General features: G+C 47.1%; 1 protein-coding gene across 14 annotated transcripts in view; it reads left to right on the forward strand.

Moving 5' to 3' along the window:
- Positions 1-25,833, forward strand: part of TENM2 (teneurin transmembrane protein 2) — a 590,108-nt gene that overhangs the window by 468,821 nt on the left and 95,454 nt on the right. For all 14 annotated transcript variants that reach the window (XM_082378741.1, XM_082378737.1, XM_082378738.1 and 11 more), the window contains 2 exons: positions 20,127-20,337; positions 24,662-24,781. In XM_082378741.1, coding sequence (XP_082234867.1) covers positions 20,127-20,337; positions 24,662-24,781 — 331 coding nt within the window. The remainder of the gene's footprint in view (positions 1-20,126; positions 20,338-24,661; positions 24,782-25,833) is intronic.

Genomic DNA, 25,833 nt, shown 5'->3' on the forward strand with positions numbered 1-25,833 from the left:
ATAGATATAAATATGGATATAGATATTTGAAGCCCATAACAGCCTTTTTCAACCTGAGTTCCTCCATGAGAGAAAGAAGCTCTAATGCCTACAGACACTAGTAGTTCCAAAATGTTAGCTTACAGCAAAACCACCTGAAGGGCTTGATTACACACAGATTGCTAAACCCTACCCTGGTTTCTGATTCCCTAGGTCTGGGGTAGGATGCAAGAATTTGTATCTCTTGTAAATTTCCAGAGAATGCTGTTGCAGATTCTAGTAAATTTCCAGAGGATGCCAACGGCAGGTTCTCTTTGAGAGCCACTGACCTAAGCCAGCCATTATGTGGAATGAATGAACTTCTCTCCGATGCATCTAGAATGGTACTAAGTACCTTCCTTGGAAAACTTGGGGAATTTTTCACCCAAATACTTTCTGGATTCTCTGGTTCTTAGACGAGAAACCCTGTTGAAAAAAGCTGCCTTCAAATATCCCCCCAAAACAATTTTTAAAGGCTGCCTTCAAATATCCCCCCAGAACAATTTATGGATTCCTACCTTCTTACTCCCATTGCTTTCAAATTCTCCCAACACCCCCAGCCATATGACCACCAACTTAAACTCAGGAAGCATTGGCTGCTTCTGAAGGGACAAACTTCACCTGCCATGGCCGCTGAGAAGTAGTAGAAATGGTTCAGACAGACGTGCCGGGGAGCAGGCTGTCTTTTTAATAGTGAGAGATCTTTACTTGAACTGCTCACCCCAATTTGAAAAAGGAGAGACTCAAAGAAATATTTTTGCTACAGAAGACAAATATGAGCTCATTACAGTCTGAGAATACACACAACATGTACATCAAGTGACAGGAGGATAATATTTAATTATCACCACCGAGACAGAGGTGTGAGATTTAGTTCATCACAGCCAGGGGTAGGAGAAAGGGTGTAGATTTTCTCTCAAAGTGGAAACCTCGAGGTGGGGAGGCGTTGGTAGGTTCTCTGGCCTAGAAAGACAGTCCTTATTCCTTCCCTCCACCCCTTTGTCACCCAGAACTTGGAGTCAGGGGCCCCGGCCCTCTGTCTATAGAAGCCCAAGGCTCCCATCATTGTGAGCCAGCCTGGGAGCCCGTCTGAAGCTCCCATGGAATCCTATCAGATGCTGTCTCCAGTCTGTGGGCAGTGGCCCAGAGGTGGAGGGGTAGGAGATGGCCCTTCCGAAGCTGAGCTTATCCACGAGTCACCATGCCCCATGTCCTTCCTGACCACACTAGGGAGTTGTCTTTGTTTCCCTCTGTTCTGCTTCAACACAGCTCTGAAAGTTAGATGCTTTGCTCCTTCTCCTGTCACTTCCCTGACTGCTGAATAGATGACACTGTAGCATCATAGAGTTAAGAGCCTGGGCTCGGGGCTCAGTCTCTGTATCCCACTTCTGCAAGTCACTCTACTTCTCAAAGTCTCAGTTTTGTTGTCTGTAAAATTGGCATGGCAATGCCACCTCCATGAACAGGGGTGAAGTTTCACTGAGAAAATGTGTGTGATACGTTTTACAAGGTGCCTGGCTCATAGGATACCCTCCTGTGTTGGCTGTTGCTAGCTTTAATGTTATTAGTATTAATGTTGTTGTTATTGTCTAGAATGGATGCTGAATCCACAGAGATGGCGCCTAACCCATAATTTTCCCACAGGACAGAACCGCTGAGATTCTAACCAGTGCTCATCAGATTTCAGTGTTGCGTGACCACACTGGAGAGCTTGTTTAAAATTTAGATTTGTAGGCCTTTGAGATTCTGATTCATTAAGTCAGATACGGAATCTAGGAATCTGCATTTTTATCAAGCACTCCAGAGGATTCTGACGCAAGTGGTCTGCTGACCACATTTGGAGAAAAACTTGTTCAAATGATGGTTTCCCCTGGGTGGGCTGACCCAGCCCAATGTCATGGTGCCTATTCCCAGACCTCTACCCCTAGAATTTCCAGAACACAAGAGGAGTGAAGTGAAGAAAGGGGAATTTTACTTCAAGTAGAAAGAAGTAATTGGAAAAACATAAACACATTTTCCTGTTTAGTTTCTGAGTAAATAACTTTAGTATGTTTTAGAAGTGCTCTCCATTCCTGGTTGGAGAGGTGGCCAATGTTTGTCTCAAAATTTTAAAATCCTTTAACTCTCTGTCATTAGGGTGTGAATCCATCCATCCATCCATCAGCCATTCTTTCATGTTTTAACAAACACTCGTTGAGGGTTTACTCAGTGTTAGACATTAGTAACATTAGGCCTTTGGAAATACGAAGACAGACGTGACACAGAGTGTCCGCAAAGAGCTCACTGAATCCATCTGAAAAGACAAGATGTATAAACATGGTGGTATTATTACTACAATCCAGTGTGTGAGGGCAGACGCAGTAGGAAGGGACTGTCCCGGAGCATGGGTGTTGACTGCAGGACAGGAAAGAAAGCCCGTCGCAATACTAAGCCCAGGGTCTTCAGCCTTTCTCCTTGTCGCCCTCAATTCCACGGATCTGTGTGATCGGGAGCCCCTGGTAGGGGCTGTTCCATCCACCAGCAGCATCGACATTTCTCTCTCTAAATTAAGGGCTTCAGTCAGGCTGCTCTTCAGAACGGAATTTCCCAGCCCACCTTCATCTGTGAAGCTCGGTTCCTTGTTTTGCTCCAAAGGAGGCTGCCTTGGGTTAAGAGATGTGGATGCTGGCCTGAGCTCAGGGCACTCCAGCCAGGTCTAAACGAGGAGAAATAACACTGGAGTCTGTCCAAAAGCACTTGGAACAGACGAAACCCACACCTCACCGACCGTCGCCTCCCCCTCTCTCCGCATCCCATAACCATCCAAATTGGTTTGACATGATTCAGGGACGCTATCCCGGCATTTATCTCCCGGCATTTAGTTATTATTTAATAACTCACCTCGTCTGTGCGTTTAGCAGGGCCAAGCTCGGGACTTCAGGGACTCTGGAAGAGTTATGGTTCACAAGTCCAAATAGTCCCATTTCTTCATCCAGTGAGAGGGAAAGCTTGGTGAACCCATTGTAAATGCCTTGATTAATGTGTGCAAATCATGTTGATGGATGGGTTGGGTGGGGGACAGCTTAAAAGTGCAACATCGCTCTATTAATTGGGTTGGATAAGGATTCCCTTTGCAGTCCAAAGACCTTGTGGGAAATGTAACTGGAGCCATAAATGATTAGCTCCCAGAGAGGAAAGCAATATATCTAATGCTTCGAAGGAAAACTTGACCTAGAGGCCACTGCCACCCGGCCAGGCACTGGGGCTCTCTTCTTTGGGAGGGAAGCAGAACTAGCCGCAGCTGAACTCCTAGAGGACCACGTGGCAACAGGGGGCTGAAATTATTATTCAGGATCTTCCAGTTGAAATAAGATCTTTGATTTCCTAGGCACATTGGACTAGAGAATCTTCTCTTTAGGAGACTGAGAATTGGGGGTTCAGTTTTCTTTTATTCTATAGAGGTTAAAAAAAAAAAAAAGATAGAATCCATTCTCCATTGCATATAAAAGCTATACTCAGTAAGATTTCAAGAGCACTGTGCTGGACTTTGGAGGCACCTCGATCATGGGAATAGGCAACCAGCGGGGTCTCTCAGCTGCTGCTGTGCCCATGTTCTCTGTGCCTCCACACAGCAGCCAGAGGGATAGTTTTACGTGGTAAATCAGATGATGTCATGCCCTCAAAGGGCTTGTCCTGTAGCTCGAATCAAAATCAAATGTTTCACCTTGGCCTAGAGGACCTGCTATGATGGGTCCCTGCCTTCTCTCTCACTGTGTCCCCGACAGCCTCTGTAGCAGCCCTGCTTCATCCACTCTGGCCAGCCTTCCCATCCTTGCACAAGCTAAGTTCATCCTCCCTAAGAGCCTTTGCTGGTCCAGGGCCAGCAATACTCTGACCTGGGCATTTTGCATGACTGACTGGTTTCTTCTACTCATTCTTAGGTCTCAGCTCAAAGGCCCCAAAGAGGCCTATCTTGACCTGGAAGTTTCACCTCTCTCTCTCCCATCACCCTCTGTTGTTTCCTTCACAGCAAATGTCACACCCCTAAATTACCCCTTCTTTCTTCTGTGTTACCTCTTTCTTCACACCGGAAATGCAAGGTCTATGAGTCTCTCTCTTCATAGTTTTTCCATTTCCCAGATAAGGTACCTCAAGAAGGTCATATTCAAAACAGGCCTTTCAGCTAACCACTACAACATACTGCTTTTCTACCTTAAAGCCAGCATCACATTTCTTCTACAACACTAATGAAATTTGGAAGTTGTTTCTGAAGAAGGTTCAAATAAGTACAGAATGTGTGCTGTCGCAAAAAGGTCTTCGGAAAAATCACCTCCAAGGTAAAACTTTCCCATAGTAAGAAACTTTCCCCTTTCACAGTAAATTTATTTGACCGTGGAATTTGTTGTTCATGAGTTTACCTAACATATCACCTTCAGTCTTTTCTAACCAAATCTTTAATAGTTTAAATGGTTATTAAGTGTCTCTTAAGGGATTATATATTTTTCCCTGATTAGACAACAAATCAAATATTCCTCATACAATTGTAATTAAAATGCATAATCTGCAAAAAAAAAAGTTGATAATTTAAATCACTGAGGACTTATTTTAGGGAATTAAAGGATCAAAACACAGGTCTAACTGGTGGCAGAGAGGTAACGTTTGTATCATTCTGTTGGCTTCCTCTATTTTTGCCTTGGCCAGAGAAACCGCCTGGATGGCAGAGATTACCCTCTTGGTTTCTGTGACCAGCATCTGAATGAAGGTTCAAGGGCCCCGGTGCCATGATTAGCTCCATTGCTCCCACAATCCTCCCCTCAGTCCAGACCAGTTGCTCCCTGCAAAGGGTGACTTTGCTCTCGGGGGGACATTGTCAGTGTCTGTCGTTTTATGAGTCACAACAAGGAGAAAGAGAGGAGGTGCTGCCGGCATCTAGTGGATGGAGGCCAGGCATGCTGCTAAAGGTCCTGCGTGCACAGGACAACCTCACCACAAAGAATGGTCCAGCCCAAAGTGTCAGTAATGCCAGGGCTGACAAATCTGACGTAGACGCTAGCATCTCCCAGGAACGTACCTGAGGAGCTGGAAAGTACCAGCACAGGGAGTGTCCTTTGGTTCGATGTCAAAGGCCTGATGCATGGACCACTTATCAGAGGCCAGGCCTGTGCTCAGACGTTACCGAACTGCCCAAATAAATCATGGCAATAGCCCATGAGAGCCCTGAGAGCCTCTTATTATCCTTTACATAGAAGCAGAAACTAAGGGCCGGAGAAGTGAAGTGGCTTACCCAGGTCCCCCAGCTAGAATGTAGCCAAGTCAGGGTTCAGAAAGCAGGTCAAGAGCCCTCCTTGTAGGCCCCTCGCAGCACCTGAGTTTCGTGCCCGGGATCAGAGCAGAGCAGATCTCCTTAACACCCTCAGCCCCTCAGCAGCACGAATTCTGCAGCGTTCTGAAAAATAGCCTTGGTGTTAGCTTTCCCCCCCCGCCCCCCAGTTTTGGATCTGGAGTGCATTTTTGCCACAAAGTACTTCTGCAGTGGAATGCCGGGGGCCAGCGGGGGAAACTGGAGCAGTTGGACTTTAAATAGCTAGGCGTTCTCCACGCTGCCGCGAGAACAGCTGCCCCAAAGCCTGTGCTCTTTTCTTTGACTTTCCATCTTCTCAGCCACGAGCTCTGGGGGACTGGAGAGGGGCCAGAATTATGCGGCCAAATGTGAATCCAAAGAAAACTGCAAGGTGTCCCCCAAAGCTCTGTGCCCAGTGCTTGCGCCTCTCTCCACACGCACAGCAAAATCCAAGCCTCTTCCAGGGAATTCCCTCCCTTTTCAATCCTCAAGGTATTTCATCCTTGATGTGCCCAGCCAGTACTACCAGCACTACCCAGGGGTAGGGCCACGCACTGAGGGACACTGTGTCTTCATGAGGTAGGGAGATCATGGCGCTGGGAGATCATGGAGCCCAGGAATGGCAGGTACAGAAAGGCTGAAATATACAGTCTTCAGCGGCTGCAAAACCCAGAGAGGGAAAGTAACTTCCTCAAGGCCACGTAGCAGGGTGGGGCAGATAGGAGCCAGAGGCTTAAGTTTCCTGCCTTTAAATCCAGTACGTGCTTCCCCCAAAGGGACCCAGTCACCCTTCAGAGAACAGGTGCCTGGCATTGCTGGTTTGAGCCAAGATCTATGTGAGACCCAGGACCTAGACTAGGGTGAACAGAGGAACCTCACACCTGAGAGTGACCGCCTTCTTTAATTTTGCGCCCCAGGTGGGCCTCCCTCACCACCTCCTGTCCCTGCCCTGCACAGACCTCTTCTCACTGATGGTGATGATGGCAAACACCTCCCCCCAAACAAGCCACACTCTTGGACAGAACCCCCCAAATCATTTAGTCATTCAACAAATATACACCGAGCCTCTCCTCTGCAGGAATGAACGAGACACAGAGACCCGCAAAGAATCCACAGTCTCATGGGGGGTGAGGCATATGTGAAACCAGTCACTGCAAAGCTGTATCCTAAGTGCCCATGATAGACATAAGGCCAAGGGGCGATGGCAGACCAGCAGAGGGACGTTGAAGCCTTCCAGAGCCGGTAAAGCTTGAATTTTGAAAGCTACAGAGGAATTAGATAAGGCAAGAGAGAAGGGCATTGTGGGCAAAGAAAATGGCAAAGGCACGGAGGCCAGAGGCAGCAGAGCACATGGGGGACATCTGAGAAGGCTCAGGGTGTGGAGAGTGGAGGAGGGAGAGGTTGGGGAAGCAGGTCTGGACAGACAGAGACAGGTCGTGTGTGCCAGGCTGGGCAGAGTGCACTTTACCCCAAGTATTGGCTTTACCTCCCTCCACTTAGCCCCTTGGTCCCCAAAATCGCAACGACCCCTCTTCCTTCAAACTGATGTGTCTGCTTGGATTATTCCTGAACGCACATGCTCAGAGCAGGGAAGAAAGAAGGGCCTTTCCTTATGTTTCCTCATTGCCCGTGGCAGGAGGAAGCAGCCTGGCAGGGTGGTAACGAGGCTTTGGGGTCAGGAAGCTCTGGTTCACGTCCTGGCTCCTCCACTGCTGCACAGTGTGAGCAGAAGCAAGTCATTCTGTCTCCCTCTCTCTGAGCCTCAGTTTTGTCCTCCGTAAAGTGGGGCTAATGACGGTTCCTACCTTATAGGACACTGTGAGGCTTAGATGAGTTTACACGTGCAAAACACTTAGCACAGTGCTTCCGGTAGGTCAGTGGGCATCAGAGTCACCGGAAGGCATGAGCCACAGGTCAGGCTGGGCCTCTCCCCCAGTTTCTCATCCGATAGGTCTGGTATGGGGCCCGCTGACGTGCATTTCTAGCGAATGCCCAGATGATGCTGACGCTTTGAGAACCACTGACTTGGCACAATATGTCCCTTTAGAGGGGAGCTCAAGAGCCTGCAGTGAGTGATGTCTCCAAGCGTGGAGGCCCTGGGCTGCCTGATGGGGAGACAAGCCGAGATGCTCTGCTTCGCAAGGCAGTGGTGACTTGATTGGCATATGGACGCTGCAGACATCCCTGGGCTCACATCTCCGTGGCAGGTTCCCTGGCTCTCTCTCCTGCCACGTTTGTCCCTGCGTGTTGCCGCACAGATCTGTGGACGCACCCTTGTCTGGCCCCTCCAATCTCTATTCTTAATTCTGAAGGCCCTGGTTTCTTAATGTCTTCCCACCTCCACCCAGATCATGCCACCAGCTTTGCTAGGCTGGGCTACTGTTCCTGTAGCGGCCAGTCTATCCCACACAGAGCCCTCAGAAGAATTCTTTTAAAAGTCAGGTCACATCACGCCTCTTCTGGTATTTTCCCAGGGCGTCTCATCTCCCGTAGAATGGCGTCCAGGTGCAACGTTGGCCATTGCTTTGCATCAGCAGGTCCCTGCTTCCATCTGATCTCATTTTGTCCTTCTATTCCTCTCCCTCCACTGGGCCAGCATCCACCATCTTGTTCTTCCCAGAGCTCACAAAATACATCCCAACCCTGGCCGTTTGCACCTGCTGTTCCCTCTGCCCAGAATGCTTTTCCCCCAGATGTTTCCGTGACTTGTTTCCTCATTTCATTGAGGTTTCTACCCAAACATGACTTCTTCAGAGATGCCATCCCTGGCTCCCCTCGAACCCTCTCCAACCCTTTGCCCTGCTTTACTTTTCTTCAAAACACTATCACTCTTGCAAAGTCTATTATACATTTATTTGTTCATTGTTTCCCCTCTCGAATCTAGGCCCACAACCTCAGGGTCCCCGTCTGTCTTGGTCAATTCCTTATTAAATGAATTGAAGAATGAAAGCTTTAATGAGAAGTATCTAGGATAAAAAGCAGCTGTCATTTATTCAATAGATTATTTTAGGATGAATAAGTTTCATTTGGGGATTAAAGAAACACATGCATACAGACAACGACACCCAAGTCACTGTATATCACTGACACCATTTTATCAATGACAAGAAAATCCAAATGTAAGATACACTGTTTCTTTCACTAAGACGTGAACACGTGATTCTGCTCCTCTTCACCTCTGTAGCCGACTTTGCTCACCCAGTGTATCGGCTTCCTGTGGGCTGATGGCAGTAGGTAGGCAAGCTCTATAATCCTCCTCCAAGACAGGAGGAAAGGCAGGGGCGGCCAGGGATGGCTATTGAGTGAGCCCAGACCTCCCGCACGATGGCTTGCTTGGCCACATGCAGAATAGTGAGGAAGCCAGAGTAAACAGATGGTTACTATCCGCTAACTGCTTTTGCATAAAGCTTATTTCGTCTTTCACAACAGCTCTATTATGCTGATATGATTATTATTTCTATTTTACCGATGAGGAAGTTGAGGCTCAGAGAGGTAAAGTAACTAGCCCAAAGCCACACAGACAATGTGTTGCAGACCTCCAGATCCTGTGTTCATCACTGGCAGTACAATACCAGCTCCTAGTACCGACGCAGTAGAGTGGATGTGAAGATTAAGTGAGAAAATCTCTAAGGAGTATTCAGCACAGTGCCTGGAGTGTAGTAATGGCCATGTTTAGGAATTCATACTTCTGATTTCCCTAGTCTAGCAGGCAGTTTGTAGATGGCTGAGTCTGGTCCCTTCTCCCAGTCGCCAGGCTGTGGGTATTTCTCTATTCTTTACACGGTCATCAAAGCTGCTAATTCTCTCAGCTTTGGGGCCGGTCCTCCCACCTCCCCCACAAGAGACGGGATCTCTCCTCCGGCGGAAAGTAACTGTTCCGGCTTGTTGCTCAGAGGTGTCGGTGGTGACAGCCCCTTGCCTTTCTGAGGGGCCCAGCAGGTCACTGTCTGGCACCCCACCAGGCTGCCACCCCCGGCCGGGCCTGGACTCCCCGGCCATCGGCTCGCTTCTGTCCGACCTGTCAGTGGGCTCTTGGAAATGCTGGTTGATGAGGTCAACAGGCGTGTGGAGTGGAGCAGCCTGGGCTGGGAGAGGCCAGAAACAGCAGGGCAAGGGCGAGCATGTGGGGAAATCGGTGGCTGAGATCAAAGGCCCCTGCTCTCTGTTGCCACTGGCTTTTTGTAACAGGAAAGGGGGGAAGACAGCTGCAGGCAGGGTAGAAAGCCCCTGGGGATAAAAACATGGCCCCGGGCTAACAAGGGTGAGACTGTGCCAGAGAGGCCTGTCAGGGATGTCCGAGGTGAAAACTTTCTGATCAAGTGAGATCATTATTCCTTGATGCTCTGTCTGGGTTGCGGAGAAGCAGCAATGGGAGGGGGAGGGGAAGAAGGGAGAGCGAGAGAGAGAGAGAGAGAGAGAGAGAGAGAGAGGGTGAAAGAGAAAGACAGAAAGAAACAGCAACTCGAAAAAAAAAAAATGTTTTCTGAAGGCTTGGCCTTTCCTTCCCCACATTCTACAACATTCACAGGGAACCTTGATATGGCTGTGATCACTCACAGCCTCCTATGAAGAAGGGAGGGTAGAAACCAAGAGTGTAGGCTTCGGAGGTGGACAGCCTAGGGGTGAATCACTCCTCCATCATTTACTTGCTGTGTGATTGTGGGCAAGGCCCTTAACCTCTCTGAGCCTCAGTTTCTTTATCTGCAAAGCAGAGATCACAGAAGCCTCCTCAAGGGGTTCTTGTGAGCATTACTGGATGGTGTCTGGATAAGGTCGAATGATGCAGGCTGAGAAAGCACAGAGGAGCTTAAGCCGCTGGTGAGGGGGACAGCCCTGTGGTGGTCCACCCAAGTCAGAAGTGTAAGCTGGTAAAGTTAGGAGCTGGGGCAGAGGGCAGCTAAAACATTCTGTGTCCCAGTTTTCCAAAAAATAAATCGCCCTTCAGTGTGTCTTTAAATTGTCCCTCTTCTGTTTGACGTAGTCCTGCCTTAACTAAAAGAGCTTGGTGCAGGCACTAAGCACGTCATAGTGGCAGGTACAACAGCTCCTGTGTATCGGCCACTCGGAATGTTTAATGGTAACAGACCTATCATGGCAGCTGCACGTAGGATTTAACGTTGGAGTGCAGCAAACTGGGTTCAGAACCCAGCCCCACCATACAAAAGCTGCATGGTCTTAGGCGAGGTATTTAACCTCTCTCTAAATCTGCAATTCTTCATCTGTAAACAGCAGGGCTAATGATGCCTGGAGTTCTGGTGGTGATTTAATGAGAGGATGCATGTAAAGCACTTAGCATGGTGCCTGGCACTTAGTAAACTTTTCCTAAATGCCAACTATCAACTCTCATAAGACATGGTTGCCATTAACACTTCATGGTTGTGCTGACGCCCCCAGGATACTGTCACCTAGCACAGGACCCCTATGCTGAAATGCATTGGTTTGGGGGAGGCTCTGGGAGCCCAAGGACAGAGGCTCTGAGCTGATGTGCGAGTAGTGGTGATGTGGTTTGCATTGGGCCTGATCACCCAAAAACCTGCATTTTATGAGACAGTCAATCAAGCCTGGGGCTGCCACTTGTGACTGTTGAATAGATGAAGGTTTGGCTGGCCCTTCCTGGGATAGAACCCCCAAACCTAGAGCTCTGTGTTCTCGTGAAGTGCTCCCCAACCAGTAAGGCTGATTGCAGGGAGACTGTTGCAGGGAGATGCTCCAAGCCAAACGGGGTCCGTGGTCAGGAAATACTGCACACTCCCTTGCAACAGTAAAGATTCCTGATGCATATTCACTCATCAAGGGCTCTGAGAACTCCTGGTGTGATTAAACCAGTTTAACTTTGTTTAACCAGCATCTGCCAAACTGCATTGGACCACAGACCCTCCTGTCCCACCCCCATTTCTATTTCAGGGAACCCCTATTAACATCCCCAGGAGGCATAATTTGGAAAAGCTGGTTTAGGGTTGTTGTGCTGGGTCAGTTGTGTTGAGGGTCAGTTGTGCTGCTGTGGGTATCTGAAAGGTGTTTTCAGTAATTCAGAGCAGGGGGTCTCAAGCTTTAGTGAACTAAGGAATCACTGGGGCCTTTTCATTAAAATGCAGAGTCCCAGTTTCCGCTCTCAGGAACTTAGTGGGTGTGGGTGACAACAGGGGTCAGTATCTTAACATCACTGAGGTGATCCCGGGACAAGGAATCAGGGAGCACGACTTAACCAGTAGTGGTTTAGTGCCTGACTTATAGAAGTACGGTGCTCAGAATACCAGCGTCAGCATCACCTAGGAGCTTGTAAGAAATGCAGGCTCTCAAGCCCCAGTCTAGGACTACAGAATTAGAATCTACATTTTAACAAGTTCCCCAGGTGAGTCTGATGCTGGTTAGAATTTGAGAAGCATTGGTTTTAAAGGGTTTGGTTAATAGTGTTTTGGTTTTTGTCCGTTTGTTTCATTTCTGATGAAGAACCATTCAAAAAAAAAAAAAATCTAGACATACACTTCAAGATCATTGTCATAAAATTTCTACCATCCTTCATCCCCACGCCCAGTCATGTGGGGTCGACCAGATGCCCCAGTAGCTTCAAGGTAAAGCCAGAGTCGTATCAAAGAGAGGTCTTACCTGGATCATATCCCTGCCTTCAGTAACAGTGCCTGGGTTGTCCTAGGCAGCCTTTGCTTTCTTTCCCACATCCATCCTGAAGACTAGGAAAGCCAGCAAAGCAGCTCTCAGGGAGGCCTCCACTCTGCCACATCTCTGGTTGGACATGATGGATTTTCCATTGCTAAGTTATAAGAAAAGCTGGAAGGTGCTTTTGGAGCAAGGATCCCGGGCCTTGGAATTCACAGACTGACAAAAAGAGTTGACAAGAAGCAAGAGGAATACTTCCAACAGGCCTTCCAGAAGGAGTGCAAATACAATTTTACTTCTTGCAATGTTTAAGGATGGCGGTTGCCCTGTGGAGGGAGAGGCGAGATGCCTGCTGAATGACAGTCCATCAGGCAGCCAGGGTATTAATGGCAGGTGAAACTTTCCAAATGAGCACACTGTCAGCCAATCTATTGCTTTAAAAGGTTGGCAATGCGGGAGACCTAACAGCAGCAATGAAGAACTAATCTCATATTGCCAGGTTAAATCAAGTCAGCCTTGCCCATTCCTTTCACTTCTTAGTTACATCAAGCCAGAATACTTTCAATTATCCCTCACTTCCAACTTGTCAGCAGGCATTGGGTAAAATGCAAATAGAACAGTGCCTTTCCCTGGTGGAGAGCAGGAAGTATCATTAAGAATAGCCTCCATTTATTGAGCTCTTCCTCTGTGTTAAGTGCAGTACCTTCATCTTCTCATTTCACAGGGACCGTCTTAGCATCTCCGTGCTCTCTGGTGACGTAGGTGCTATTAAGTCCATTCTATAGCTGGGAACACTGAGTCACAGGAGGTCAGTCACTTGCCAAATTTACATAGCTAATGAATGATAGAACAGGTTTTAAAACTAGACCATTCTGACTCTAAAGACTTTATTATTGTGTTATTTGTCTAACTAGGATAGGAGCCCAGTGGTTCCCTGAGCTTTGGAGTGCCCACCTTAAAATTTTCTAAGTGCTGTTCCAGTGGCAGGGACTGGCCAGGATCAGCAATGCTATCTGGGAAGGGCACCCTCACCGGGACTAGGACCCCCATGAGCCCTGGGCCCTGTTTCTCCCTTTCAGGGTGCTCTCTGACCCTCTGCCTCTCCTCACCTCCACCCCCATGCATGTAGGGTTGACCAGATACCCTAAGGTGTTGAAAGATTTGCATCTCTGAGTTATCTCAGGGTCCAATGCCCAGCCTCAATTCTAGAGGGCAGATTGGCGAGGCGATTGCTCCTGCTGGCTGAAGGAGTGTATGTTTTGCAAGCTTATGTAAGATCAGGCTGCCAGAATAACGCTGGTATGCTGATTTGGGAAACTCAAATTGTTTATATAGATAGGGGCCGGGCAGAAAAATATTAGCCAGGAGCCCCCCACACTTTACTCAGAGTCCTGCAGGAGCTCACCTTAAAACGAAATAACTCCCGAGACAAAACAAATGCTATGGTCGCCATATTTCTTTTTTACTCAAGAACCCCTTTATGCTGCTGGCTAAAACTCAGGAGCCTTTGGCTTTTGCCAGCCCTCAGAGAAGGGTGCCCTCCAGCGCCTCCTGCCCCCTCTTCATTTCCATCACAAAGAGCAGACAGCGCAGGTCTCTCCCTTCTTGCCCCAGCTTGTTGCCTCCTGCCTTCTCGCCAGTGCTTCATTGATTTCCCCACCTCCCCATGGTTAACCGATCTCAAAAATAGCCCTAGGGTATATTGCGTTCACCACCTTAACACCCTGTATTTTTCCTGGGAAAATGAGAATTTGGCAAGTCCCTCACTCTGGATGCGAAACAAACATATATGATGCCAAGAAGACTCACAAAGAAGAAAAGAAGTAGAAATGACTCAGAGACACTTAGTAGGTTACTAGGTACTCACAACTGTTCTAAGGACCTTATGTGGATTATCTTCTCTAATCCTCCCAATGCTCCTTGAAGTATCATCATCACCATCACCATCACCATCACCATCACCATCACCATCACCATCACCATCACCATCACCATCACCATCACCATCCTCCTCATCATGCCTACTTTGTACATAAGGAAGACAGGGCACAGAGAGGGTGATTATCTTGCCTAAAGTCAGTCGGTTAGCAAATATATAAAGCATAATCTTAAATATACACCGTGATGAATTTTTATAGACATATTCACCTGTGTAGCCAAGTGGATAAGATGAAGATCTAGAAAATTCTCAGAACCTGAAAAGTCCCCTATATTCTTTTCCAGCTAATGCCTCCCCATAAAGGTGACCACAGTTTCTAACTTTCTACTGTAATTCATGAACTTTGCCTGTTCTTGAGCGTCCTATAAATGAAAGACTATGTAGTCTTCAAAGCCCACGTTTTACTCAGTCCACCCTACGGCCTCCTGACCCACTGAGTGGGGAAGGTGGATTTGGTGGTTGGTAGTCCCTCTCAGCAAACCATGGCCTGGGAAAAGTGGGGCTCATTTTTCAAATCTGAGCTGCTGCCTAGTTCCCAAGCCAGTGCTGCATGCAGACGCTAGCAGCGCTATCCATGGCGCCTGAAGTGAATTGTGGGAGTCGATTTGTGCCACCCTGTCACAAAATAAAACTAAGAAAAGTAAATTTGGATCCTCCTCTGAAGCCTTTAATGCCCAAGAAAACCGGGGAGTTCATGCAGGTTGTAGAGGGAGTGACTCGCATACCAAGCTGCAGGGAACAAAAGGCACCCAAAACTGACCCAAATGCTTCCATCTGGATTCTCCCAAAACTGACCCAAATGCTTCCATCTGGATTCTCCCAAAGCTGCCCAGTTTACGAAGATCAAAGAGGAAATAAATGAAATAAACCTCCTCTCATTCCTGGAGACTTTGCTTCCGTGTAGGAGTGATGCATGGACTCAGGCAGCCTCCCCGAGACAGAAAAGCTGTGCATGTTTCAGCCAACTCGGAAATATTCAGATGTTTGCTGTGGCTTCTCGGTAACCTCTCTGTTTACCCGTGACCCCCTTCCCCCTGAGTGTAGCATCACTAGTAGGTGTTCAGTTAAGGCTTTGAGGTTAAATCTCTTGACTGTTTAGGAGCTCCTCAAAAAGTCTTGCAGAGCAAACTAGGCAGGGGCTGGAAACAGCCGACACAAACCTGCAGCCCACCCAGAAGTGCAACCTTGTGCCAGCGGTAAAGGGCTGAAAGGGGGTTTGAGTCTCACAGGTAAATAGCGTGGTCCTCAGCAGCCTGCCTTGCAGGGAATGAATTCCCAGGCATCTTGTTTCTCATGTTGATTCCTTTTCAGATGTTCATTTCAAACAGCCAAACACTTCCCCAGCTGTAGGAGCAGACAGGCCTTCAGAAGTGATTAAATCTCATGGCTGCTCACACTTTCCCAGCTTGATGGGTGTCCACTGCCCTGTCTTCAGCCTCCCTTTGGGAAGGAAACATCTCCTCCTTCCGATAATGAAGAAGACAAGGGTGATGATCTCACGGGTTGCCTTTTCCTACTTTTTCTCCAAAGCTGCTGCTCCGCCTCTTGGATAACTTACTCGGCTTCTCTGAGCCTCAGTTTCCAACTCTATAGGGTGGGTGATACCGTGATGCGGGGGATAATACACGGTTTAGTGAGTGCTTGCTACACCAGGCGCTCTTCCAAGTCCTGAATATGTAATAACTGCTTTCATCCTCCCAACAGCACCTTCTAATGTTATCATCTTCTTCATTTTGTACGTAAGGAAACTGAGGCACAGAGCAGTTAATTGTCCAAGGTCAGCAGATTGGTAGTCGCTGATCTGAGATTCAAACCCAGATACCCTGATCCAGAGTCTGCAGCTTAAGGGTTGTATTATTCTGCTTTGTAGGGTTACCATGTGGATTTAAATCAAGAATATATGTAAATCCTGTGCAATATATAGCATTTATTATTACCACCCATTATTATGATCTTATCACTATTTGAAAACATAGCATTCTTGCCAAGATGCAACCTACCCATAGCACATACCAGTGAATGACTCTAATCAGGGGACATTCATTTCATTTATTTTTATGTCCAGTTTTTTTTTTTTTTTTTTTTTAATTTATTTATTTATTTATTTATTTTTGGCTGTGTTGGGTCCTCGTTTCTGTGTGAGGGCCCCCTCCGGTTGTGGCGAGCGGGGGCCACTCTTCATCGCGGTCGCGGGCCTCTCACCGTCGCGGCCTCTCCCGCCGCGGAGCACAGGCTCCAGACGCGCAGGCTCAGTAGTTGTGGCTCACGGGCCCAGCCGCTCCGCGGCACGCAGGATCCTCCCAGACCAGGGCTCGAACCCGTGTCCCCTGCACTGGCAGGCGGACTCTCAACCACTGCGCCACCAGGGAAGCCCTGTCCAGTTTTTATAAATTGAAAAAGTGGAAAACTTCAGGGAGTTTCTGGTTATAGTAATACCTACTGTTCATTGAACACATACTGTATGCCAGACTGATATTATATCTGTCAACTCCCCATCACATAACCCTATGATATATGCATTGATATCACTCAGTTTTAAAGGCAAAGAAATTGAGTTTCGGCCAGGTTGATTATCTTTCTAAGCTCACACAGCCAGGGCCTAGAGGATTCCACAGGCCAGGCTCTTACCTCTGACGCTGTATAGATTTTTTGGCTTTTTACCTTGGGAATTCCAATCCAAAGGCTTCAATGTAACATTAACCTGATTTCTGCGTCACGTTGCCAGAACTGTTATGAAAGATTCTCTGATTTTCTTTATCAAAAGCAAGACAAAGAATGCCTAACCTACCGTTCCCAGAAAGTTTCTCCACGTCCATATTTCTCTGAAGTGGCCATTACAATTAGCATATGACGTATGTGTGTGGGACACAGCCAGAGCTATGATTTAGCGTGCGTTCTAACAGAAAGCACCTAGATGATAGGCGGCGGCCACACCTCACAGAGTGGAGTAAATGAGGATGTTTATTAAGCAGATGCAGGACACCACTGTGAGGCGATGGGGAAGGCCTGGGTCACTTTCCCATAACCGCTGAGTCAGAATGGGGCCCTTTTCGAAGACTCTGCAAACCCCTCTCACCAGGAAAAAAGCCAAGCAGACAAACAAATAAGGAGGTGGATAAATAAAAAAATAAATCGTCCAGTGTCACAGGGGGGCTGTGCCGCTTTCATGCCCCTGTTGAATGGAGACATTGGCAGCCTCTCAGGTCCTGAACTGGCAATTCAGAACAGTTTGATTGCCTGCTTGATTGTTTGCGAGATAACTGCAAGATTGTCAGTGACAGGGTAATTTACTGAAGATTGCCATGTCAGACTCCATGCGAGGGGCTTGCTGGCATAAAGATGCGCTTCTCATGACTGACAGGCCACGGGGAGATTGGAGTGCCAGTTTCAAGTTCACAGTGTTGTCTGCAAGTGTTCGGCGGCAGCAGGCCATAATCACGAAACATGATGAGGTCATTACAGGCGCAACGTATGCTCACACTTAGTAATGGATAGAACCCCAAATGCACCATCTCTGGAGCAGGTAAATGTAAATATGTAGGAGGAAATCATTTCTATCCTTTTTATCCCCTTTTTGTTAGCATTTGCCATCTGCTATTGCTGATGTGTTTGTAGGACATCTCCTGCCAGACAGGCCCTTGAATAAAAAGCCTGGAGTCAACAAAACAGTGGGGAAATTTGAGGTCCATGCTTTCGAAGCAGTCACAGTCACAGAAGGAGTAGCAGACTAGAGGGGGTTGGGAGAGGAAAACGTTCAGTGCTTAATAGGCAAGCCTGTCGTAGTTTATTATTCGATCCTGATGTGAGGCCCTCAAGCTGGTTGTATGGAGTGGGTGGGAAAGGGTTGGGGGTGGGAGATGGCACATTCCCAGCTTCAGGAGGAAAAGGCCACCAGAGATGGATGGAACTCCTAATGGGAAGAGGCCGGTGGCCTTAAAGAACTCTATAGTGCTAATAACAGCGGGTTTCTTCTCACCTGAGAAGTTACTGCAGCGTCTGGATGAAGCACTGCCAACATGTCTCAGCAGGATATTTTTAAATCTGAAGCAGGCATTCCGTGGTGGATTCCTTCTGTCTAATGAAGGCGGTCCATAGAAGGTGATGGTAGAGGCAGAATACGCTGCCTTTTTTTTTTTTTTTTTTCTATTCTTTTCTTTTTCTCATTCTGCCAAGGACCCTGGGAGCCACTGGATGATCTGAACGTGGGTCTGAAATGGTACCTCAGCATCATTCTGCTGCTGAGATACAATTCTCCAGCACCGTTTCTTGGGTCTGAGATTTGCGGGCCCCTGGGGGGCACCCGATTCAACCAGCACATCCGGCTGAGGTGCTCAGAGCCATGACTTTGAAAGCCTCTAAATTTCAAGCATACGTGCCTGCTCACCCTCCTATGTCTGCGTTTCCAGAAAATTTTGTAAATCTAAATGTGTTACGAGGCACACGAGCAACATTTGCCCATGTGGAAAATGAGAGGCTAGTTTTAGTAATTTAAAGCCGAGCAGAACACGCAACCTCCTAATTTGTTTGTTTGCTAAAAAGAAAGTAATGCATTAAAATCATTGTACATTAATTGCTAAATTACAGTGGAACTTTAGTGAAATTAAATATTTCAATTTCATTAGTGGAACCAAATGTAAAGGGTAATGCCAAAAAATTACACTGTAGTAAATTTAAAGCACACAGCCAGGCCTCTGATTCAGCGTTCCAGTTCAAGTGTTTGTCAAGTCACAGCCCAGGGTTGGAGTGCATGTTTCTGTGATGCTAATTATGGCCCCAAAATGCCTCGCTATCAAATCAAGGAGTTACATGGAAGCAAGTTACTCTCCAAGCTCCTACACTGTGTATTCAATCAATTCCCAGCAGAGTGAAGAAGGGTTGGCTAACTAATCCATTCTAATAGGAATTCTAAGGAGCAAACACTGCCCTAAACACCCCCATCCTCAGCCCTAACAGACATGTGAGGAATGGGAAACAGTCATTTACTCATTCAACAAACATTTGTTGAGTGCCTGATTCCATGGTTGGCACTAAGCGAGGCATGAATATAAAAACGAATACGACACTGTTCTTTTCAAAGAGCTCATTTTCCAGACAGGAAGGCAAGCATACGGAGACAATTAATTCTAGTACAAGGAAGTTGGCTTTAACAGCGGTTTCTAGTATTTCTTGTGCATTAGAATCACCTGAGAATCATGTTTAAAGTGCAGACTCCAGGACCTGCTCCTGGAAGCTGTGCCGGGGGAGGTCTGGGGTAAGCCCTTGATTCTCCCCACAGGATTGTGATGGAAAACCATTCTCTGGGAACCGTTCTCTGACTCAGGGACACACAGAACGGGAATAGCTAACCTAGCCGGGGCATCATCAGGAAGGCTTCCTGGAGGAGGCCACACCTAGTCTGGGTCTTAAAGGATGAGTCATAATCTGTTTCCTCCACTATACTGTCAGCTCCTTAAGGACAGACACCAACATTCTTTGTTCCCTGTTTTATTTCCCGAACAGGGATGGAACTCAAATATTTGTTGAAGCGTAGATGAATAGGAATCAGCTCAGGAAAGAGATGGAGGGGCAAGAATCTAGGCAAATAAATCAGAATGTTCAAAGTCCTGCAGGTATGGGGAAGGTAGTTCCAGAAGCAATTGGGGAAACTAATGCCTCAGTTTGTGGGTGCTCAAGCTAAAGCCATTTCTCCACATTTCCTGGAAAATGTCAAACTCATCACCCTGGTTCTCCCACTCACTAGTCAGCAGTACCCTCCCTGGCTTAGAGGGAGAAGGGACGGAATGCTTTTCTCCATTAGAGCAAGATTTAAGGAATCCCATGCATTTTGATGACTTGCACACCCATTAGCACAGGCCCCTGAGATCTGGCAACAGGTTAATTTTTTTGCGCTATGTTGTTTAAGAGCAACGTGTTTGTCTTTATTGCCGACCACTCAAATAATACTTGCTCACGATAGAAGAAGTAGAAATTCCAGAAAAATACAAGAAAGAAAAAGAGAGAAACACCCTAGTCTACTACCTGGGGATAACCATTTGTCTGCATTCTCAATTATTTCCTTTCAGTCTTTTATTTCCTGTGAGTAGATAGTGGAATTATACTAGGCGTGTTGTGTGAAACCTGCCAATTCAGACCGTCGGGAAGGGTTGAGGCTGCTCGGGACAAAGGTGTTAGCATCTCAAAGCAGCTTTGTGCCATGAAATCTGCTGACCCCTGGCTCTGTGTCTGCCCTTCCAGATGGCCTGGTGGACTGCCTGGACCCCGACTGCTGCCTGCAGTCAGCCTGTCAGAACAGCCTGCTGTGCCGGGGCTCCCGGGACCCCCTGGACATCATTCAGCAGGGCCAGACAGACTCACCCGCAGTGAAGTCCTTCTACGACCGCATCAAGCTCCTGGCCGGCAAAGACAGCACCCACATCATTCCTGGAGACAACCCCTTCAACAGCAGGTAGGCGCCCTTCTGTCCCCGCAGGTGGCTGAGGTCGCTGCTTCCCTTCCTGTCCGAGCAGGAGGAAGTGCTCCTGGTTTTTCTGTGGGCTTAGTTGGCCTGGACACTACCCCATGGGAGCAGCTCCCTGCTCTGGTTCATAGACGGCCCTTTCGTCTCTGTGGGTCAAGCTCCGGAACAGGGTCCTGGTCCCTCTATGGGATTTGGCCACCTGCAACCCAGAACCTGCTTAGAGACACCTGTCGATTGCCTGGGTTCTAGATCATTTTTATGATCTGTTATTTTATGACATTATTGTTACATTAAATCTCCTTTTAGAATACCTCTCATTGTGGCTCTTGTTTGATCATCACTGAAATATTTCATTCAACAGAGTATTTTTCAAAAGCAGTTACAAACTTAATAACACAACTTACCATCTGTGGCATCTTAGAGTCAAGATGATGCCAGTTGCTAGAGTTTATTGAACGCCTGTGATGAGCTAGAGACTTGAAGTAGACTGGCTCTAATCCTCACAGTCACCCGCCCCATCAGTTGCATCTGCTAATTGCCTGCTTTGTGCTAGGCATTGTGCCAGTGCGTGTCCCCTTCTCATTCCAAAATGGCGGGGGGTGGGGGTGGGATGGGGGTTTCTCTTGAGTTTCCATTTGCTCCCAGTTGCTAATTTGAGGCTTATGAATATTCTAGAGGCAAATTCTGGATTTATTTTGTAATCAGCTTGGCCTCTTCTCCCCACCCCCCACCCCCCACCCAGGGCAGGTTAGAAGTGTACCCCTGGAGAACAAAGCAAGGGGAAGAGTTGGCTTTGAGATACCCCCTGGCCCGTTCTGTCTTCTAGGCACTGTTTCTGATTCTGAGGGTGGAAGGAAGGATGGGAGAGGCAGAGATCTTCTTCAGGCCTGCCTGCACATCTCTGATCTCACTCTGGGTCGGACTGGGTCCAGATAACGCTGGTGTCCGCAGATGGGAGGATGGTGGGTGTGATCTTCTTGGGGGCGCCTCTTCTCATGGAGAAATAAGAACCGGGCACCTCTAGGAACTAGGAACTTGTCCCTGCCCCCTTACCCTCTGACAGCCCTCTTCATGCCATCTTTCTCTTAGTTTTCTTCATCCTCACTTAGGTCTGGGCAGACCCTGAAGCAACTCGGGAAATAACACTGCTTAAGCAGCCTTCTCGCTGACGAAGGAAATACCAGACTTTACTTCTTAGAGGAGCCCTTACCTTTATAAGTGATTATCTTGGAGCCCCCCCTCATTAGACTTTGGGGAGGAAACATCATCAGGCCATGACTGAGACTCCGCTCCTCCCTGGGAGAGCCTGGTGAGGGTGGGATGGGGAGGTGGTGGGTAATGGTACAGCCAATTAATTCTACAGCCCCTTAGAACTCTCTGGGAAACTGTGCAGCCCCAATTCCTGGCAGCTCTTTGACTATGAGGGTTCTTAATGAGGTCACCTTGGGCCAGCAACTTTAGCCTCTCTCTGTTCTGGTTTTACTAAAAATAAAATAGAAAAGAAAAAAATAATCTCAGCCCTTGTCTATTTCAGCCCCCGACACCCTCTAGCTGTGTCATGTTAGGCAAGTTATTTAACCTCAAACTTTATTTTCTTGATTGTTAAAATTAAATTAATATGTACGGATTATACTACACGCAGTAATATTATTTTAATATGAGTAACCCTCAAAAAAATAAACCACAGATCTCGGAACAAAAAAAATATTTTCTCTGCTTATTAAATCCCAGTTCTGGGACAGGGATCGTGTAGGTATGTTTCTTTTTAATTATGAACATAATTCCCATTGCCAGAGGCTCATGACAGGCCCTTGCACTAGTCCATAAGCATTTCGGTGAGGTTTGCATACAGTTTGCTTATACTGTAAGGGCATCTTTCAAAGGCTCGTGCTCTGTTTCAGTTGGCTTCCTATTAACATTTTATAATTTCTACCCTAAATCCAGTAATTTCCTCATCTCCTCTTCATACTCTTTCTTCACCTGTGCCTTGAAAATCAATCTTATCCTCCTCACCAGTAGTTACCACTCCCAGAAGGCACCCTGAGTTAGAGGCAAGATGTAGGGGAGCAGGCAGGGACTCCAGAATATTTGGTAGACTATACCAGCCCCAGAGATCTGGGCAAAAGAAGCTTGCTTTAGAGAAAGCTTCTCTGAAGCTCTGAAGGTGGCAATCAATAGCACCACCCAAATGAGCCCACGCTCCAGCATGTCGGCTTGGATCCATAATTCAGAAATGCAAAACGTTACTCCAAGACATAGGTTGAAGTTCACCAAGCATGTGAATTTCAGTGCATTATCCTCTGACAAATAATGAAAGACAAAGCTAGGAGTAAAAAAGAGCTTAATTCAAGACTTCTAAGAAGGCGTTTCCCCTAGATAATGGCATACAAAAATAACTAAAATGCCTGGACTCCACCACTATAATTTATAGAGCAGATCTCACTATCTAGATAATGTGATAATTGTTACACACCAATAATCATAAATAGAAACGAACTGATAGCATGTCTTAGCTGAATCTTTTCTGCAAATTGACTGCCTAGAGACGATAGGAAGCCAGCAGCAATGAAGAATTAGGAAAATAGAGGGTAGAAATCACAGGCAACCCAGCTCTCTTTATTCCTATGGCACTCTGCAAAGTCTTATGCTACAGGAATGATTTAAAAGAAATAACAGTTGTATAAAAAATGGAGGGGAAAAATACTCCACTGTGGGATGTACTCCCAATTTTGTTTTCTCATCACAAGCAGCTTGTACCTTGTGGTCATCAACACACATCATTGATTTTAAAATAGTGTCTAGGAAGGTCTGAAAGAAATCTTAGTCTGAGCTAAGATAAGGAAATGGAATTGAATGAAAGAATTATTTTCATAAATTAGTTTTCCACTTTCAAAAGACTGTAGCATTGTGGTTGGAACCAGCTAAAAATGGAATTCATTTGTTAGGCAGCCAGTAGTAGACAATTAGAGCTGTCAGTGGAACAGTCTAAACCCTCCTGGGATCATCAAGGGGTCGGAGTTGAACAGTTGGGGGGATTGCTAATAAAAAGAGAGGTGCTTGGAGAGAGCAGTCTTCCAGTTTTTGGTTCACCTGGGACTGCAGAAATAAGTGCATTCCAAAAATTGAGCAGACTTGGACAAGATTCTGGCAAAGAACGGGTCGGCTTTATTACCTGGTCCAGAAATTGGGAGTGTGTCCAAGAATCTGGACGCCTGAGAACCTCTCTGCCTTCGCCAAATTGCCCAGTGGCTTGAAGGCCAACAATACAGCTGCAAACCTGCCTGGTAGGCTGGAAACTTGGTACAAAAATGGAACTTCTCATTAGCCCATTTCTCTATGAAGTCAGGAGAATTCAGGTGAAGGGAGGCGTGTGCATTCTCTCTGCATGGATTTTGAGTAGACTATTTTGGCGTCTCTATTGCTTTATGGGATTTCCCAGAAGGAGCTGGTTGAATGCTGGCATCTTTGGGAAAGTTCTAATTAATATGATCTGGAGAGAGGGGGGATTTCTCTCATGGTGGCAAAAAGTTGAGAGGTATATACCACCTCCCCGCTCCCCTGCCCCAAATCCTGGTAGCAGGAATTTGATGTAAGAGAAATACATAGTTACACGGGATCCAGAATCCAAGATAGTTCTACCAGAAAAAAAAAAAAAAAAAAAATTCTCTAATGTTCTCTTCTCCTCAGGATGCCATGGATTGTGAGAAATTTTGCTCTTAAAGGGCAACAAAAAAAATCATGTATGTATATGTCCCAGCCTCATAAAAAACCTTTATGTGCTCCCACCCCCCAAACCCCCACTCCCTCTGTCATCCCAGCCTGGAGGAGAAGAGTAACAGTGCCTTCCTCCACAGCCAAAAAAGGAAAAGAGTAGGCAGATGGGGAAGCTCTCACCCGAGGATAATACTCTCCGTGCCAGGCTAAGGCACAAACATGAGTGATGAGGGGCAGCCTGAAGCTCGGGCCAAGCAAAAGGCAGGTGATATCAAGAAATGGAGTGAGGCTGAGGGCAGAGGGAATGTGCACAGGGGACCCCATCGCCCTGCAGAGTGACTGAAGACGCTGCCCGTGGATTTCACCCCAGACTGTTCCTTGGGGAACACCAGCATTGAGACATCCCTCTGGCCCACATCTCTCATTGAGATGTGCTCGTGTGAAGCCAGAAGTTCATGTTTAAAGGTCTCATCCTTGCCTTAGGGACCAGATGAGGATGAGGGGTGGGGGGCAATGGGGAAGGGGAACGCGACGACACCCCCTTGTCCCCTTGTTCTTCTGCCTGGGGCTCAAAAGCTTGTGTTTCTCTTTCTCTCAGCTTGGTTTCTCTCATCCGAGGCCAAGTAGTAACTACAGATGGAACTCCCCTGATTGGTGTGAACGTGTCTTTTGTCAAGTATCCAAAATACGGCTACACCATTACCCGCCAAGATGGCACGTAAGTAGCTTTGTGGGGCTCCACTTACTTAGGACTGAGGCTGCAAAGAGACAGATGGTGCTGTTGGCTTGGAACCACGTGCCTCCCCCTTGTGGACTTGGGGGGAGACCCACCAGGCCAGATCTCTAGGGAGAACCCCCCCCCATGTATATATATATATATATATATATATATATATATATATATATATATTTTTTTTTAGTATGGTCTCAGAACTGGAAAATAACTAGAATGGCCAACCTCTCCAGGGCTGCCCACAGCAATGCTTTTTCCATGGCAGGTAAATGCTTTTGTGTGTGTTGGTGTTGAGTGTGGCGGAGGCCAGAAGGAAGGGAGAGTAGCTCTTGGAACCTCACTCCTATTTTATTTTAAATCAAAGGCAGTGCAGGGTGACAAGGACCCACATGCCACAGTGTCCTGTGGTGAACCCCTTCTGCTTTCATCTGTGGCTTTAGGAGTTGTGTTATTTTCGCTCCTGTTTTGAGGGGGTGGGATGTAATCAGAGAAGCCTAATTAGATACATTTAGCCGTCACCCTGCGGTGTGAAGGAGGCAACCTTTCCCTATTATCTTCTGATTGAAAACCCGCACCCATGCAGCCGTCACCAAGATGAAAGCTCTGTCGTTTCCTTAATCCGTTGGGCATGGACTTGAAATTTAAAGAAAAAGATAAAAAGAAGAAACGAAATCGGTGGGAAGAGGGAAAACAACTCACCCACCCTAGCCTTAAAACACACACAGACACACTATTGTATTCTATCCCAAATGAAAGAGGAGACGGTTGATGTAAATCTGATGCAACACTTTTTCTATAAAACCGGAACCTGGAAAATCATAAACGTATCATGTGCTGTGAATCTTGCCTTTCTCTGGTGAAGAATCTGGTCTTTTTTCCTCATGTCCTAAGGTAGCCTTGCAGGTAGTTTCAAAAATCACCAGCCCACAGTAGCCCTGTCCTCCTATTTTCACCTCTGAAACCAAATATTCTCGGTATTCACTAGGTGCAGGCAGTTCTAATTAGCTGAAAGCACTAGGACTGTGAAGGTGTACCAT

Source organism: Balaenoptera borealis, assembly GCF_965194805.1.
Source record: "Balaenoptera borealis genome assembly, chromosome: 2".
NCBI classification, from domain to species: Eukaryota; Metazoa; Chordata; class Mammalia; order Artiodactyla; family Balaenopteridae; genus Balaenoptera; species Balaenoptera borealis.